The 19358-nt window shown below is 43.9% G+C and overlaps 2 protein-coding genes across 4 annotated transcripts in view; both read left to right on the top strand.

The window, feature by feature from the left end:
* The window catches only part of LOC137418362 (E3 ubiquitin-protein ligase Midline-1-like), a 466393-nt gene that overhangs the window by 1040 nt on the left and 445995 nt on the right, over positions 1-19358 (top strand). For all 3 annotated transcript variants that reach the window (XM_078770845.1, XM_078770846.1, XM_078770847.1), the window contains exons 2-3: positions 10101-10769; positions 14198-14293. In XM_078770845.1, the coding sequence (XP_078626971.1) occupies positions 10146-10769; positions 14198-14293 (720 nt within the window). In that variant the 5' untranslated portion in view covers positions 10101-10145. The remainder of the gene's footprint in view (positions 1-10100; positions 10770-14197; positions 14294-19358) is intronic.
* LOC137418230 (E3 ubiquitin/ISG15 ligase TRIM25-like) overlaps positions 1-19358 on the top strand; it is a 1962167-nt gene that overhangs the window by 1850343 nt on the left and 92466 nt on the right. The window lies entirely within an intron of this gene.

Genomic DNA, 19358 nt, shown 5'->3' with positions numbered 1-19358 from the left:
CCCCTTACTGATGATCTTCTTATCCAGTTTGTCATTTCATTTAATACCCTGAATGATTATTCCGAATTATACCGGGAGCCCAGGGGGGTCAGCCTAGATGGAAAGTTAACCATTTTTCATGTATATAGTAATGGTCCATGTGCATGTCCATATAAGGAAATGGACGTCTGCCGGGCACATTATGGTGGGTGTGGTCAAAAGGACCATTAGAAAGGGACCTCAAAATGGAGCTAGATCAGCTCTGTGAGTTAACCTGATGAAACCTAGTGGAAAATGTTCGGTGTAGTCCGGGGTATGAATGGCCACTGCCAGACATTTTCAGTGGTGGGGTGTGCCTGCCAGATTAGATAACCGGAACCCCAAAATTGAGCTAGATCAGCTCGTGAGTTAACCCGGTGAAACCTACTGGAAAATGTTCGGCATAGTCCCAGATATCACGAATGGCCACTGCCAGACATTTTCAGTGGTTGGGTGTGCCCGCCAGAAACCCCCGAATGCCCCCACACCCAAAATTGAGCGAGATCAGCTCTTAAGTTAACCCGGTGAAACCTACAGGAAATAGTTCGGCAGAGTCCATGGTATCATGAATGGCCACTGCCAGACATTTTCAGTGGTCGGATGTGCCCGCTAGAAACCCCCGAATGCCCCCACACCCAAAATTGAGCGAGATCAGCTCTTAAGTTAACCCGGTGTAACCTACAGGAAATAGTTCGGCAGAGTCCATGGTATCATGAATGGCCACTGCCAGACATTTTCAGTGGTCGGATGTGCCCGCTAGAAACTCCCGAATGCCCCCACCCCCAAAATTGAACTAGATCAGCTTGTAAGTTAACCCGGTGAAACCTACATGAAATGGTTTGGCATAGTCCTAGGTATCATGAATAGCCAGTACCAGACATTTTCAGTGGTGAGGTGTGCCGGCCAGACACCCCTGAATGCCACCACCCCAAAATTGAGCGAGATCAGCTTGTGATTTAACCTGATGAGAATAACATTGAGAATAAAATACAATGGAATAACAGCATCATAACTTTTGAAAATCAGATGTTTTATTTCAAGTCATGGGGAAAGAAGGGATTTCTAAGGTGTAACACGTCATTTGTCGTGGGTGTTGTAAAGACGCTGACGTTATCTGTTAAATGTAATACATTGCCGAAACATTTATTTCCCTTTAAGTTCGTAAAATTCCGAGATTATGGTTGGATAAATTGCGTACTTTATGAAACAGGTGGGGATTAATCAGGGAAACAATTTATAGAAATGTCAACTGCAGTAGATGCTATCAATGATTTAAACATGAAAACAACACACTTCTACTCATTGATTGTAGAGAGAAAAAAGCAGATAGAACCTGATGTATTTAGTCTTTGGCAACAACGATGAGCTGTGGTACTAAAACACGAAGATGAGCTGTGGTACTAAAACACATGCCAGAGCTCTTTTGCATGAGTTGAAATCTGAACTGATTTTTTTTTGAACAGTAAACCAAACGAAAGAAATGACAGAAGTCAGGTAGAAAGATTGTTTGACATGCTACGCTACAGAATTTTATTTCATTTGTCTGCACATTTATGTTTTGTAATGTGATTACATATGATGAAACAATAAAGTCCTTCAAATGAGGCAACGAAAGAAAAAATAATAATGAATGACCACTTGACATTTTCTGTGGTGGAGTATGCCTGCCAGACACCTGGAACCCCCTCCCCAACTCCAAAATACAGAACTAGATCTGAGCTCATGAGTTACCAATCCTGATGAAAGTGACTGAAAATGTTGAGCATAACATGGTACTGCATAGCCCAAATGAATGGCCACAAGCAGATGTCAGCCATTCATTCAAACAATTTCAAATTCTCTAGAGCTGGTCTCCTATCAGTAATCCCCGTCTTCCTCCTCTGATTCTGAGTCTTCACTCCATGCTTCGCCATCTGAATCGCTCAATAATCCATCAATATTTTCTACTTCCAACTCTGACTCGCTGTCACCTTTGACCTCCGTGTCCTCTGCGTTGTTACTGCCATTCGCAAACAAACTGTCTGGTATGGCTGGCCCTTCAAACCAGGTTGTCTTCAGGATGTTGTCATTCACAGACCATCCATAATCGGTTGGTGACAAACCGTCCCCAGGAGATGCTGTCACGGCATGTGTCCACAATGCTGTTACATGCTGCGTTCGTAGAATCTTCATGTCAAGGGTCCGACGAGAAGGTGGCAGCAGCGCACAGTCGATCCGTTTGATGTTTGCTAATGGATTCTCCTGAATGTCAATGAAAGGCATGATTAGAGATGTTGTAAGGTATTCTAATTTTATAATGATGATCATATTCTCAGTTTCTCGTGCCTTAATTACCTGATCAACTTTGCCAGTCATTTGCATCAGTTTGTTGTATCATGCTTCATTGACATCTTGAGTCTTGCTTTGTCCGTACATATGGCTTTTGCCACAGAAAATACAAGTCCCTTTCAACAGGCCCTGCTGATCAGACTTGGGAAGGACACTGCAGCGTCTTGTTCGGATCGAAGCCTTTTTGGTGGTTGGTTCATCATCAGGTGGCAGGGGTTCTTTGGGACGCTTCACTGCTGTGTAATGCTTATGACAGGAAGGTGATAGCTGACAGTAGATTCGTGATCAATGCTTACCAAAATCTTGTGTGTGACCTCAAAGTATGTCAGATTTAAAATTTTTACGCAAGGCAGCAGCATACTTTACTGTTTTCCGTGTCCTGTCGCTGAACTTTATCAGCTTGCCATCCTCTTCTGTGCACTTGTGACAGATGTAGCAGCTTAAAACACCCTCAGCGTCATTGTTCTGGAATGAAAATAGGGTCCGTTAATGTGGAGTAAAAATTAAATGGTCCAGGGACCATATGATCACATGTGGATATAACTGTCAGCTAGGCAACCGCATAATGTTGGAATCGATATTCTGTGCAAATAAATTGACCTGTAACCTTTGATCTAATAACCCCAAATCTAATCATGTTGCCTCTTCTTCCAAGTGCATACATGTAAAAAGTTTGACGAAAATCCTTTCAACGGTTCTTAAGACATCGCGATAACGAGACTCGGACGGACGGACAACCAGAAAACATAAATTTGTGGCGGAGGCATAATGACGTTTGACATTTGGTTATGGGAATTCCGAATTTCACCTCTGTCCTTGGTTACAAAATAATGCTAACTCAGTAGACATTTTGAGAGGAGATTTCTCTGGTGGCTTGGTGAGTGGTATCTTCTCAGTGCTTTAAAATGTGCAAATTAAGTTCCATTACCCTTACCTCTTGATTGACAATAGTGGATGAACGATTTGATCCTTGGGCTGACTCTCCCAAACATGGCTCTTCTGAAGTCACACATGTTTCTTCTGGATCCATCCTCCTGGGTGATTCTTCCGAACCTTGCTCTTCTGCAGTCATCCTCCTGGCTGACGTCGATAATCCAAAGCTGAAAGAATAGAATAATGCATTGTATTAAAAAATCCCCAGAGCCACACTTTTGCTAACACCCATTATTAAAAGAAATGACGACAGTAATATGAAATATTAATTGAGAGGAATCAAAATTGACATTTATCGTAGTATGGGCATTAGCTTACCTTGAGGGAAATGGTTCATTAACATGTACAAGAATTATCATAATGGTCCAGTCAGACACGAAAAATATACGCCTTCATTTCCCTCAATCAAGAAAAGAGTATACATTCATTGTTTCGCTTTGAAATTAATGACCGTAGACCTAAGCATATAGGCTCCACTTGCAGTATATAGTGTGAGTAACCTTGGCTGCATAAGGTTCATTGAAATATCTATATCAGTCGATAAAGTAGGCCTAATTAATGGACAAGTAGCCCTCAATATGATGGATGGACAGCATCAGCAGGAGGGTGAGGGTTAGGTGAATCCTATGCAGTTTGTGATTCGGCCTCGGCGCTATTCTGGTAACATACCCGTACCTGATGGATTCAAAGGGATGTACATGGACATGTACCGCTTTGCACCACCATAAACACACTGATTTTGAGTATAGTTACAAAGGAGAGACCTCTCTTAAATCTTTAAAGTTTTAAAGCTTGATTAATGAGATAATAGGTGGCAGCATGATATCTATGGGGAGAAATTTAAGTAACAAAACTTACCTCAGACTGTGTCGAATATCTTCTTGGATGTGTTGATGACTCTGATCCTCAATAAAATAAGTTGGGTTGCACTGCAAAGAGAACTTGACTACTTGATTCCTATTTTAAAACTGACACATATACCGGTAAAAGTGTCACAAAATGTAATATATGTAAAGTAACACACCTGGCACCTTAATGTTGTCTAGGTTCAGGCTTGGTCAAATACATGCTATATTGATAATTGTGAGTAAATTACAATGCCACAGAATCAAGAGATACATTGGGCTTTTTCTCAGAATTCCGTCTGGCTCAATGGAGGGCAGGCATTTTGGGGTGTCTGGCAGCCACACTCCGCCACTGAAAATTCATGATACACGGAGTTATGCTGAATATTTTCCAGGAGGTTTCATCAGCATAACTCACGAGCTGATCTCGCTCAATTTTGGGTGTGGGGGCATTCGGGGGTGTCTGGCGGACACACCCCACCACTGGAAATGTCTGGCAGTGACCATTCCTGGTACTTGAGACTATGTCAAACATTTTCCAGTAAGTTTTACCGGGTTAACTCACGAGCTGATCTAGCTCAATTTTTGGGGTGGGGGTATTCGGGAGTGTCTGGCGGGCACACCCACCACGGAAAATGTCTGGCAGTGACCATTCCTGGTACTTGAGACTATGTCAAACATTTTCCAGTAAGTTTTACCGCGTTAACTCACGAGCTGATCTAGCTCAATTTTTGGGGTGGAGGTATTCGGGGGTGTCTGGCGGGCACACCCACCACTGAAAATGTCTGGCAGTGACCATTCCGGGTACTTGAGACAATGTCAAACATTTTCCAGTAAGTTTTACCGGGTTAACTCACGAGCTGATCTTGCTCAATTTTTGGGGTGGGGGTATTCGGGAGAGTCTGGCGGGCACACCCACCACTGAAAATGTCTGGCAGTGATCATTCCTGGTACTTGAGACTATGTCAAACATTTTCCAGTAAGTTTTACCGGGTTAACCCACGAGCTGATCTTGCTCAATTTTGGGTGTGGGGGCATTCGGGAGTGTCTGGCGGGCACACCCACCACTGAAAAAGTCTGGCAGTGGTCATTCCTGACACACGGGACCATGTCAAACATTTTCCAGTAAGTTTTAACGGGTTAACTCACGAGCTGATGTAGCTCAATTTTGGGCATCCGGTTATGTAATCTGGCAGGCACACCCCACCACTGAAAATGTCTGGCAGTGGTCATACATGATATTTGGGACTATGCCGAACATTTTCCATTAGGTTTCATCAGGTTAACTCACAGAGCTGATCGAGCTCAATTTTTGGGTCCCTTTCGAATGGCCCTTCTGACCACACCCACCATAATGTACCCGGCAGAAAGTCCATTTCCTTACATGGACATGCACATGGACCATTGCTATATACATGAAAATTGGTTAACTTTCCATCTAAGCTGACCCCCCCTGGGCTCCTAGTCTCCCGGTGCGGGCTCCCGGTCCTTCTGATGATCTTCTTGTCCAGTTTGTCATTTCATCTAATACACTGAATGATTATTCTGAATGTTAATACTCGGGGATTGTTTTTTTATGTGAATACTCAAGGAAAATCCCGTCAAATGATGGATTCACCAAACTCAACACAACACACGGGATTACAATTGATACAAAGTTATCGATTACATCCAATGAATGATTTACAATAAATAATACAGTTCAATAAATGAGACTTTACCTGGGGAGGATTAGTGGTGAGAGGAGAAACTTGTCAAAACGTTCCATATTGGAATGAGAGCATTGCAGCTTCAACATGCCTCCCCGAACAGGAGGGTAAGGTGAACCTGGGCATACCAACCCCCTAACCCCCACCAACGGGAGGGTAAGGTGATCTTGGGCATACCAACCCCCTCACCCCCACCAACGGGAGGTGTAAGGTGATCTTGGGCATACCAACCCCCTAACCCCCACCAACAGGAGGGTAAGGTTATCTTGGGCATACCAACCCCCTAACCCCCACCAACAGGAGGGCAAGGTGATCTTGGGCATACCAACCCCCTAACCCCGACCAACAGGAGGGTAAGGTGATCTTGGGCATACCAACCCCCTAACCCCCACCAACAGGAGGGTTATGTGATCTTGGGCATGCCAACCCCCAAACCCCCATAAACAGGAGGGTTATGTGATCTAGGGCATACCAATCCCCTAACCCCCACCAATGGAAGGGTAAGGTGATCTTGGGCATACCAATCCCCTAACCCTGACCAACAGGAGGGTAAGGTTATCTTGGGCATACCAACCCCCCAACCCCCACCAACAGGAGGGTAAAGGCATCTAACTCATCCAGACACACATACAAACTTGCACCTGCACACACGGAGGTGGACACTGCCAGGTCTCCGTTGCATCTCTTGAAACCCAACCATGTTTAAACTGTGGAGGCAGCAGCCAACGACACACACACACACACACACACACACACACACACACACACACACACACACACACACACACACACACACACACACACACACACACACACACACACGTACACACACACGTACACATACACATACATACACACACACACACACACAGAGTTATATTCCATAAGCAGCCAATGGCGGATGTTTGCATCATTGCTGGGAGTGTATGGTTGGTGTATGTTTAGATGTGCCGCTGATGTTAAGATGTGCCGACTGTGCCCCTGATGCAGTGCTCCCTGTTTATACTAGCCTGGTTCTTATTTTGCCGACATCAGAAGGATGACAGGCTGAATCAACCCACCTGATGTTATTTAACAGCACGACTAGGGCACAAACATATTACAGCAACCATATTACAACATCCAAAGCCATATTACAACACACAGTAACTGTATTACAACATACAATAACAATATCACAACATACAGCAACCATATTACAACAAACAACAACCATATTACAATATACAGTAACCGTATTGCAACATACAATAACAAAATCACAACATACAGCAACCATATTACAACATACAACAACCATATTACAACATGCAACAACCATATTGCAACATGCAACAACCATATTGCAACATGCAACAACCATATTGCAACATGCAACAACCATATTGCAACATGCAACAACCATATTGCAACATGCAACAACCATATTACAACATGCAGCAACCATATTACAACATGCAGCAACCATATTACAACATGCAGCAACCATATTACAACATGCAGCAACCATATTACAACATGCAGCAACCATATTACAACATGCAGCAACCATATTACAACATGCAGCAACCATATTACAACATGCAGCAACCATATTACAACATGCAACAACCCTATTACAACATGCAGCAACCATATTACAACATGCAGCAACCCTATTACAACATGCAGCAACCATATTACAACATCCAGCAACTATATTAGGCTCAATAATAAACCAATGAATGTACATGACGTCAGTGTGATGTCAGAGTCGGTGTACTAATTTAGTTTAATTTAATATTCCTGGCTGAAAACCCCCTGACTGATACTGGGAAAGGCGGATCGGGGTTGTTGGAGCGGTGCGAGCGGGAGAGAGCTGCGGAATGGAGTTGGCAGGATGGAGCTCTGGGCAAGCGAGCAATCCAGACACCATACCGGGCCCATTCCAATATGGAGGGCAGGTCGATTAATTATCACCTCATACAACAAATCTTTCTCTCTCTCTCTCTCTCTCTAGGGCGTGCCCGCACATACGTGCTTGCCCGTACGTGCTTGCCCATACGTGCGTGCAAAAAAACATGCGTGCAAACAACAACAAAAAACAACTTTGAAACCACGTGGCAGTAACGACCACAGAACCCCCCCCCCCCCTCTATTTACATGAAATGGCTTGGTCCATTCGCAAAGCCAGTAACGACCACAGAACCCCCCCCCTCTATTTACATGAAATGGTTTGGTCCATTCGCAAAGCCAAAGCGAACGGCTTGCGAGTACGGTGACCATACCTTGGGAACCACTTGTCCGATTAATTTCAAACCTTGAAAAGGCACATCCTCTCGTCCCCAGCAATATACCAGACAAGTTTCAAGTATATCGGACCGGTAGTTGTCGAGAAACAGCGGTCACAGACAAACAAACACACACACACACACAGACACACATACACACAGAGATTACTGGAATTATAGATAGGGCGTGCCCTATCACCCTAGCTGTGGGGTAATGCAACTTGTGCGTAACCAAACCATTTCATGTAAATAGAGGGGGGGGATATAATTTTAGATATATATATAGTACGGGCACGCCCTAGAGAAACGCCCTAGAGATTCTTCAAACATCTTCAACTCTTCAAACATCCACTCTGGATGCACAATAAGCTCAACAAGGAAAAGCCCTAGACAAAGTTACCAACCGTTCTTTTTAGAGGGACCCTCCAGATACGCACCTCTTTCCATTTTCTTTCTTGCACCACACCTGGTTGCACCACACCTGCACCTCCTCCCCACCCATCCCAACGAAGTAGTCCTCCTCTTTACCCCTCACCTTAGCGACTGCTCTATCTTTGTTTTCTTCATCTCCTCTTCCTCGTGATGAGTCTGATTGGCGCCCTTGTAATGTGAATATGTACAGTATAAACTATGTCGATCAGGATAACTCTGCTCTTTGTCCCTGTGCTTTGTCCATTTTTATGCCTCCGCCGACAAAGTCGCCGGAGGCACTATGTTTTCTGGTTGTCCGTCTGGTTGTCCATCCATCTGTCCATGATAGGTTTATATTACCGCGATAACTTGAGAACGGCTGAAGGGGTAACGGTCAAAGTTGGTGCAGGTATGTATAATAAGGTAAAGATGAACTGATTAGATTTTGGGGTAACGAGATCAAAGGCCAGAGGTCATGTTAGGTAAAATTATGTTACCGCGATAACTTGTGAACCAGTGATGGGATTCTGACCAAAGTTGGTACAAGTAGTTGTTATGATGCAAAGATTAACTTATTTGATTTTGGGGGTCAAAAGGTCAAAGTCTGTAATAGGTTTATCACTTGAGAACTGCTGAAGGGATCTAATTCAAACTTGGTACAGGTATGTATAATGATGTAAAGATCAACTGACTATATTTTGGGGTCAAGAGTTGAAAGGTCAAATGTCAGATGTCCGGTCAGGTAAGAATTATACTACCAGGCTAACTTGTCAACCACTCATGGGATTTTCACCAAACTTCATATCATTATAGTACGATGCAAAGATAAACTGATTTGATTTTGTGGTCAAGAGGTCAAAGGTCAGAGGTCATGTCAGGTAAAATGTGATAACTTGAGAATAGCTGAAGGGATTTAAATTCAAACTTGGTACATGTATCTATAATGATGTAGTGATGTGGGTGGAGGCATATCGGTCGACGTCGTGATGTGGAAGAGTGTCTTTCTAGTTAATCCCTTGTGCATTATTGATCCCTTGTTCATTTTGATTCTGCTTGTACCATTGAATTGCTTTTGTTGCTTATATCCTCCCCCTTTCCCCCTCATCCTTATAAATAAACCGCCTCGTTGTTGATTGTTCTCGTGATTTGTCTGTGCTTGTCCTTTCTTCTATTGGTCGAGCGCAGTCCACCTGTGGTGTTAGCCTGGGAGGTTTTCTACCACAACGAATTAATTGGCTCCAGTCCATGTCCGATGTGCACTGGAAGATTTTGCAAAGCTGCATCTCATTAAGATTTAAAAGATAAGAGCAGTGCATATCGAGGGTGCGAGGCCCGGTTGGAAATGGGTTGGAAAATGACGTGACCCAAATGTAAACAATAATTGGACTGGGGACCCTTGGGAACCTGGTAGATTGATTGGCACTGCTCAAGTCATGGAGTTATCCATGCCCGATTGACTCAGGTCCGGGGGGAACCGAATCTTCCCCTATTAGCAAGCCCCGGAACCTGTGGCTGCAACAATATATATGTATATACTTGCTCTTTAATTGCCTTACAATTTTCTAATTATCAATCTCCATTTGCAGGTTTCAATTCAACCCTGTTTCACGCTCTTCTCTCACCCCAAGGAAATGGCCTCTTCTTCTTCTTCTTCTTCTTCTGATATTGGAGTTATTTTGAATGAACTCACATGCCCAGTGTGCTTTGAACTCTACAAGGAGCCCGTTGGTTTGCCATGCGGCCACTCGTTTTGTCGTGTGTGTATAGAGAAATCCTGGGAGAAAAGGGAAGAAGACACAGGTTGTGTTTGTCCAAATTGCCGTGAGGTTTTTCCACAAAAACCAAAGCTCAAGAAGAATGTGATCATTGCCAACTTGGTAGAAAATATGAAGTTGAAAAAGGGAAAGTTTGGATTGGAGGTCCGAGATACAGAACATGGTGATGTGAATGTTAAGGAAGGAATGAAATCAGGGGGCAGTGAGAGTTTCTGTGAGCTTTGTAATGGAGAGGCAGCCAAGAGGTGTGTACCTTGTGAGATCCTCTGCTGTGCGAAACACCTGAAGCCTCATCAACAGAAAGGGCACAAACTGGTGGATCCTGGAGTAAAGATTGAGGAACTAAGATGCATTGAGCATGGAAAGCCAATCCAACTCTATTGTAAGGATGATGGGAGCTTGATGTGCGTCACGTGCACAGGTGGACAACATCGGGACCACGACGTTGTTGCTTTGGAGATTGCTCATGCTGAACTGAAGGTGAGTAAATCAGTGAAAATGGTTATTGTATGTATTATATCCATATTATTTTTGGTTATTTAGCTGAAATGCAGTGCATTCAGAAAGTATTCAGACCCCTTCACTTTTTTCACATTTTGTTATGTTGCAGCCTTATGCTGAAATCGTTTAAATTTATTTTTTCCTTCATCAATCTATACTCAATACCCGATAATGACAAAGACACAACAACAACACCAACAACATGCATTTTAAGGCCATTTTCCCTGCTAGAGCGGGGGTTAGCCAAAAAACAAAATATGACAAAATGACAAGGAGAAAACAGGATTTTAGAACGTTTTGCAAATTTATTAAAAAGAAAAAACTGAAATATCACATTGACAGAAGTATTCATACCCTTTGCTATGAAACTTGAAATTTAGCTCAGGTGCCTCCCATTTCTCTTGATCATCTTTGATATGTTTCTACACCTTGATTGGAGTCCACCTGTAGTAAATTCAATTGATTGGACATGATTTGGAGAGGCACACACCTGTCTATATAAGATTATAAGGTCTCACAGCTGACAATGCATATCAGAGCAAACACCAAGCCATGAGGTCGAAGGAACTGCCTGCAGAGCTCAGACAGGATTGTGTCGAGGCACAGATCTGGGGAAGCCGTCAAAAAAAATTCTGCTTTATTGAAGGTTCCCAAGAGCACAGTGGCCTCTTTGATTCTTAAATGGAAGAAGTTTGGAACAACCAGGACTCTTCCTAGAGCTGGCCGCCCGTCCAAACTGAGCAATCGTGGGAGAAGGGCCTTGATAAGAGAGGTGACCAAGAACCCGATTGTCATTCTGGCTGAGCTCCAGAGATCCTGTGTGGAGATGGGAGAAACTTCCAGAAGGACAACCATGACGTCATAGGTCACATGGTTTGGCGGCAATGATTTTTTGAAGAATAAAACTGTAAAAAGCCACTCCTCCAGAATGGCTCAACAGATCGAACGGAAACTTCAAACATATGTTCCCCGTGCCTCGTGTATACGCTGCTGCACTTGAATAATTCATACGTCACATGGTTTGGTGGCCATATTGGATTGAACAAAAATCTTTTAAAAGTTCTACTTCTTGAACCGCTTCATTGATCGATGTGAAACTTCAAAATAATGACGTAGTCGCAAAGCAGAACACGTGTTTAAAATTTCAATATGATTGGTCTTACGGTCTGACAGCCAGAAGTTATTGTTTGAAGAAGAAGAAGCACCACTTTGTTATCTTCTCCAGCCATGTGAGCTTTCAATATATCTGTTAATTATGTTCTGTTTGAAGTCAGTGGCATCCTGTCTATTAATTATGTAATATCGGAATGTACCTTTCGACACTTTGGACTGCTGAGACCCATTGGACCTTTGAAGAACCTTTAAGACCCCATCAAGACCATCAATACCCTTAAATACCATGAAGACTCCGAAGATCCAAAAGACCCCAATGACCCAAAAAGACCCCAAGGACCCAAAAGAGCCTGATGACCCAAAAGACTCCATGGATGCGAAAGACCCTGGGAACTCCAATGACCCTGAGGACAGCCTCATTAAAATATATATATTTAAAATACAACACTGAATTCAGTTTTATAAAGAGGATGTCATGTGTCACGCATGTCTGATGAAAGCGTGGTTGTACAAAATAATGAAAGAATGTACAAAAACACCCCACAAAATACACCTCACAAACACATCTTGGCGAGGGTCTGCGATCTCTGATTGCTCTTTCTTGTTTTAATGTCGCCTTTTTCAACTTCCATATGTGGAGTGGGGCATGGGGATATAACCGTCAGTCCCCCACGGGGCTAGATTTATATGACGAAGGCTCGTGTGGAGGTCTGAATATTTTTACCTTTCTGATTGACCATTATCCATTTATGTACAGCTTGTTACGTCATCGTAGCGGAATATTCCTCATGAACGTGAGATTTCTGGGAATGAGTTTATCATCAGAATTATTTATCATGTGCTGTTGTTGATCATTCACCTGTACAAGGCGTGACGGGAAATGAATAAGTTTTTTTCAGGTGACCATCTGATAAAAGGTGAAATTGTTTGTTTGTTGATGTGACAAGGGTTCAGAGTTCACCAAAATAAGTTTATTTTGGAATAAGGAAGAATGTTTACGGCCTGAGCTACTTACAATCCTCGGACTTAAAGACGAATGAAGGTTAAATAAAGATTCATCATCACAGAATTTTCATTTAAAATGTGTGTTTAAATAAATCAGAGAGATGTCGGTAAGTCGTTTCCTGCACCCCAACTATACAACTTACTGAACTAACTATCTTTGGAATATTTCAAATCGGTACAAATCAACTTTTCCTGATCGCCAGCTCCCTGAACGGATCTCTGATTAACGCTCTGACTTGCAGAGGGCACTGAATCAGTGACACACCTGCACCCCCAGCAAATGGTATAACCTGCAGAAATGTGCTCCATATAAAAGAAGAAGAACAAGAAGAAGAAGAAGAATTCATTTTGAATAACCTTATACACTTATACCTTTCAAGGTCTTTCCCCTATATTACAAGACCCTGTGTATCACATCTTGGACCAACCACTAAGGTATTCAAACCCAGGTAACAGGTGATCCATCTATCATCCAGACCTCAATTGAGGGGATCTTCATCTTCTTCCCAATCTGAAAAATCCCTTGGATTAAATTCGTATTTTTATATCAAATCAGCGTACAATATAAAAATCCCATTCAAACCACATCCTGAAAACAGTTCAATCCCAGAGAAAACTTTTCAAATGGTTCGATATTTGTAATTGGACATTTTAGGTTTTCAAACGTTTTCCAGCAATTTAAATTACAAAATATATCGATCTTTCCCTTCACACCAACATGTCACGATGACGTAATGTCAGTGCAGCTACCCCTGATATAATTATATAATTATTTAAATGTAGAGTGATGTAATCATGACGGCTTCAGTGCTTCACCAAACATCGACCTTCAAGACAGCTGAGACTGTTTTAGTGGTTAATGTCGTCCTGGGACTTTTTCTCCTACAGCTCTGGAGTTAAAGAGAAGAGAATATTTATAAATTTTAATAAAACTCCCATCACATTGACTGTGCTTCTTCTCACAAATGTATACTCCATATATATAATTATAACCCCATCATATCGCATGCCAATCCTCTTGGCAAATGGAAATGCAAGAACACATTTTCAATCCTTCAGGTTAAGGGGTTCAGGGTGGGGCGAAGACCCCAATTCTCACTATGTAAATGTGTATCGTATAGCACCACCCGGTGTTAGCCCGTATTACAAATCATCTTGTATCTTCTAAATTCCTTCCACACAAGGTACGGTACCTCTGCTAGTATTCATCTAATTTTGTGCAGGATGTTCCTTTTTAATCCACCACAGGTTCACGATTCTTCATTCTGTTGTTTCTTTATTCTGTGCAGGATGTTTTGGCTGCAAAGTATCCTCATGTGTCACAGTCAATGCAGAGCGTTGCATCCAAACTACGGCAGGTCCAGGAAGAGGAAGATCAAACAGAGGTAGGAATCATCAAGGAATGGGTGTTCTTGGAAACTTGGAAAGGGTCATGTCCCCCACCTGGTACCCCATTTAAAAAAGGAATGCACTCGAGGGAGGTGCTCACTCACACCTTTATTTCTCTTCGAATAAGTCATCCTTGTTTTGTGAAGGAATGTACGATGATAATATTTTTAGAAGTGAACTAACGAACTCTGCAAAAAAAAAAAAAAAAAAAATGCAGCAAGGGAACAATTAATTAGTCAACGAATTATATCAATAAACAAACACACAATCCGACAATGGTATGTACATATGTATGTATGTTTGTGTATGTGTGTTTCAGAGTGAACGACTTGCCCTGTGTTCCTGTCATGTTTTGTCGTTTTCGGGGTACCATGGGCAGATAATGTGCAAAATAATTCCTCCATTCCCAGAAATCTCTCTCCTCCCCTCCCATCCTTCCCTTTCACCCGGCACCATGAGGATGAGGAGACAACACCTAATTAGGGTGTATGTTATTATTTATTTGGCTTTGTGGGCACCTTTGTAAATATAGTCACTTCTGTCTTTAAAAAAACCAGGTCCTGTAATAATACCAAATGTGAATAATAAATAATAACCGAAAAAAATAAAATTCGTTGGATGTCTGTCTGTCTGTCTGTCTGTCTGTCTGTCCTATCTGTGTGTGTTGGTGTTTCTTTGCAAAGACAGCTGTGCCGACAACCACCAAATTTGGCACACAGACAAAGTCCGACCTGTGGATTGTCCTCATTGTATTTTCATGCACCACCTTAGCCTTTAAAGACCTCCAAGGACCCTTTTTACATGCTTGAAAGATTAGATCCCAAAGACCCTGAAATAGCCTTAAGAATACTTTTACTTTTGAGACCCTTTCAACACTTTTAGATTCCTTCACCCTTTCAACCTTTTATAACCTTTCGACTCCAAGAACCTGAAGACCTTTAAACTCCCTAAGTCACTTGGACTTCAACACCATTTCGACCCCGTACACCCTTCAGACAGATTAGACATATTGGACCCTTGACCATTTATAGCTTTAGACCACTTGGACCTTTTTAGGCCCTTTTTGCATGCTTGAGGGATTAGACCCTTTTGACCCTTTAGACACTAACTATGATTGGAATATACCCTTTAGACTATCTAGAATCTTTAAAGCACACACCACATAAACATCTGTTGACTTCTTGAAAAACACAGACGATACTTTTCCTGTAAGTAATGTGCAAACTCGACCCACCAGCAGTGAGGGTACTCTGCTATATCTAATATATAAAGAAAGTTTGTTTATTTGTTTGTTTATGGATTCAGACCTTGTAGGAATCAGTGCGACCAAACTTTACATGGCCTCTTTCATCCAGAGAAGGTCGAGGGCTATGTTTGGATAAAAAGTTGACCCCCGATAATTGACCTACAGGCGTCAATTGGGTCTTGTACTTATACACTGCCTGGGATTTTCTCCCTGGAGTGATCAATTAATTTGTATTGTGAAGATCGTATGTTGAAGTTGCAGTGAGTTGTTGTTGACAACACAAATTTAATTATGAGAGTATTTCGTTGAATTTCTTCATGCAACACCAGTTATTTTAGCTTGCACTAAAATAACAAACAACACCGATTCATTATTTATATATATATATATTATATATATATATATATATATATATATATATATATATATATATATATATATATATATATATATATATATATATATTGTTACAGACGCGGTCTTTGGATGTTGGTTTACCGAGCGGTTTGGTATGACCACGTCTGCACAGTTTACCCCGATTGTACCCGGGGTTGACTAATCGCGCTATGCTAGACCAATGAAGGAAAAAGAAGACACACGGCTGGAATTAATAGGACACGACACCAGGGATACGGTTCTCAAAGGTTGTTATTAAAGCAATTGCGGAAGGTCAGATTACAGGGGCAAGAGGGAAACATAGGAAGGTGGGCACTTAATCACGGTCTTATCTATTCCCAGACAGACGACAGATAAACGGGACAACAACGGACTCACACGGGATTTGATGGCAAGGAAAGCGGCAGTCGATGGCTCAGGTGCACCTGGCTCAGGGACAGAATCACGTACGGTGGTGTCCAGAGATGCGGGGAGGTATCACAGCGCTTGGAGGTGGCGTCCTTCTCGTTCCAAGCTGGGGGCGCATCTCTCGTCACGTCCGGAAGTGGCTGCGTATATCCGGCGGGGAGTCACGCCCTCGGCTCGTTAGCGCCGCCCCATATGGCATCGGCCCATGGCTTCTCATTGGGTGCGGGAGGGGGGTTACCGGGTTCCGCCCACTGACGTACCGGGCTCCGCCCACTGACGAGGGACTGACGGCCAGCCCCTCCGTGGTAACCCCGTGGAGCGCGTGGTCAATGGCGCTAATCGAGCCGGTGTGAGGACGCATCCTCCCCCGCGCCGCCGCCATCTCCTCTGTTGTTGTAGTTGTTGTTGTTGGAGCTTCTTCATGGGGAAGAGATGCGGAGAGGTATGGGGAGGTCCTAAACTTCCTAACAGGTGCCATATAATCACATTCTGGTGCAACGAAGAGTCATAATTAATGGAAACAAGTCCTTAACTGACATAGATTAAGAATAACTAGCAAGATGTCCTATAATTGTCTACGTGTGGTGCGGTGGACCTGGGCACGACATTTAATGGGGGGATGAAGGGGAAGATCGGCTCTAATGGGTGTTGTTTACAGACAATGGGACTAAGGAATGGGGTAAGGGAGAGTTGGGGAGTATTGGAGAAAATAGGGGAATATTTACAAGCGGATATGGAGGCCAAATTCCATATTCGCAACATTGCACCCTTCTCTACCCTCGGGGCGTCCCGACCCGATAAATTTTTACCTACTTTAGTGTGGCACGCAATGTAGTTCCCTCTACTATTAACTCTACCCTGAGTGCGACAGTTTTACAGATGTTCACAAATGAGTAAATATGTCCCCCTGCGACGTTGCACCCTTCTCCTCACAGAACCACACCCACAGGATAACCGAATCCGGAAAGAATTCGCAAACTATACATACAGCCGGTAGGGAGCATTATTTACACAAGACACTACTTTTATTTACAAAACTAACCCAGGACCTGCGATTGTTCTTTCTGGGGGAGACAGTCTGCTCTGCATCAATGCACCATGAAAGCACCCAAAACGCACCAAAACACCCTCAAGCACCCATCGGTGCAGTCACCACTGTTCATCAATAAAATAAAACCAACAAACCCAAACCCTGCAGGTGTCTCTTGCTCTTCGGCTCCCTCTGCTGGTTATTATTATGTCTTCCAGTTGTTGTCATTTTCCTTTGCTGGCGGCCTATTTGTGGAAATAAAATGCGCCCAACGTGTCCATGTTTATTTATTTATGGCCCACAGGGCCGACTAGTGTGGTTCACCTGTGGGGCATCGGTGCCCTGTGGCCAAGGTCCGCCAGCAAGATTTCGGGCCCTCATGGCCGGTTCCAGCAGAGGGGCCATGCCCCAACCCATGGGGTCCATAAGTGGTGCTCGGCCACAGGCATGTGGTCCATAATGTGGTGCATCGATGCAGACAGCTGGTTCTGAGAGTGCCGGGCGCACAATGGCCAACTCACGCACGCTCCCCTCGGCACCCGATGGCGCACAGGTCCTCATGTGGGAGACAAAGGGGGGAACAGACAGATGAGCGAGGGGTAAGGTCACAAGGGTACACATCAAACAAGGCAATGCAAGGCGAAATGCGTACGGAGAGCGAAATGAGAAAGCTCGTCCCTACCGTACGTCACCCCCCTGTCACCTACACTCCCCTTGCCCTTACCCCATATGTACAAAATCTACACATTTACAAATTCGTTACTACCGTCACGTCTTCCCCATATTTCCCTTATACCAAATTCGTCTCCACAATCCCTCTACTTCAAAATTTGCCATCACCCAATTCGTCATCAATCCTCATAAGGAGGGAGAGATGGAATTACGCACAATGTCACACCCACGTCATGATGCGTCTCACAATCCAACATTTGCACAGTAAAAAATAATCAAAACATGGCATGGTGTGGAGTACCTGTCACCTCAGGTGAGTGGATGCAGATGGTGCGAGGAGATCCTTCATCCTAACTATCCTCTAAATGATTTTAACACACTTTACACTACCCGGGGTCTTCCCTGCCAATCCATTGGCCATCCTACATTCTATGCGGTTTTAAGAACCAAATTCCCATTGACCAAACTGTGGTGCTTCTCAATTTGGGGTCTCACTCCCCCGATTCAACTCCCGGTGCCCTCGCACAATTTCTGGGCCGCGACGTGTAGCTCTCCCAGCAGGTCTACCCACCTGCACACCTCCACCACTGCAGTTGCCTCCGAGCTTACCTGCTCCTTACCCTAACCTATCTAACTGGGGAAGGCCCTCTGGCGCTCTCCCCACTCGGTGCCCTCTCTGGCACTGGGCTACCCGGGTCCGTCCTCTGGATCCTCGGGCCCCATCCACAACTCTACCGGCTCCCAGAGCCCACCTGCGGCCTCACCTGGCCGACATCCTCACAGTGGTGGAGTGCCCAACCAACTACACACACTAACAGGCTACACGCCCAGCCATTTCCACAACACTAATGCACCCATCCAAACATCATTCTTCCAACCGCACCACAGATGCCAATATCCAACCACAATTTACCTGTACCCCCTACCTAACACTTACACTACCCGCCCCGGGTACTCGTGAAAGGGGTCCACTCTTCCCCCATTCACACCTTCGCACCATGCACACCACTCCGTACCACTCACTCCACACACCTGTCCTTGCACACCTGTGCTCTCACACCTGGTGCCGCCTGCACCCTTCTCTCCCCAAGCGCATTCGCGCTGATCCACCACACTCACTACTCCACACACCTGTCCAGTTCTCACACCTGTGCAATCACACCTGTTCAATCTCAAACACACGGCATCATCTCAGCTAACTACTCCCCTCCGAAACTTGCGCTTCCCAGTCGTCCCTTTAAACTATTGCGCTCCCACGTCATTATAATCCATACTAATCTACCTGCGTCCCCACTACAGGTATCAGTCA

The sequence above is a fragment of the Myxine glutinosa genome, chromosome 1, assembly GCF_964187855.1.
Source record: "Myxine glutinosa chromosome 1, kmMyxGlut1.1, whole genome shotgun sequence".
In the NCBI taxonomy this organism is placed as follows: domain Eukaryota; kingdom Metazoa; phylum Chordata; class Myxini; order Myxiniformes; family Myxinidae; genus Myxine; species Myxine glutinosa.
The sequence above is the reverse complement of the archived record's forward strand: the minus strand, read 5'-3'. Positions and strand labels throughout refer to the sequence as shown.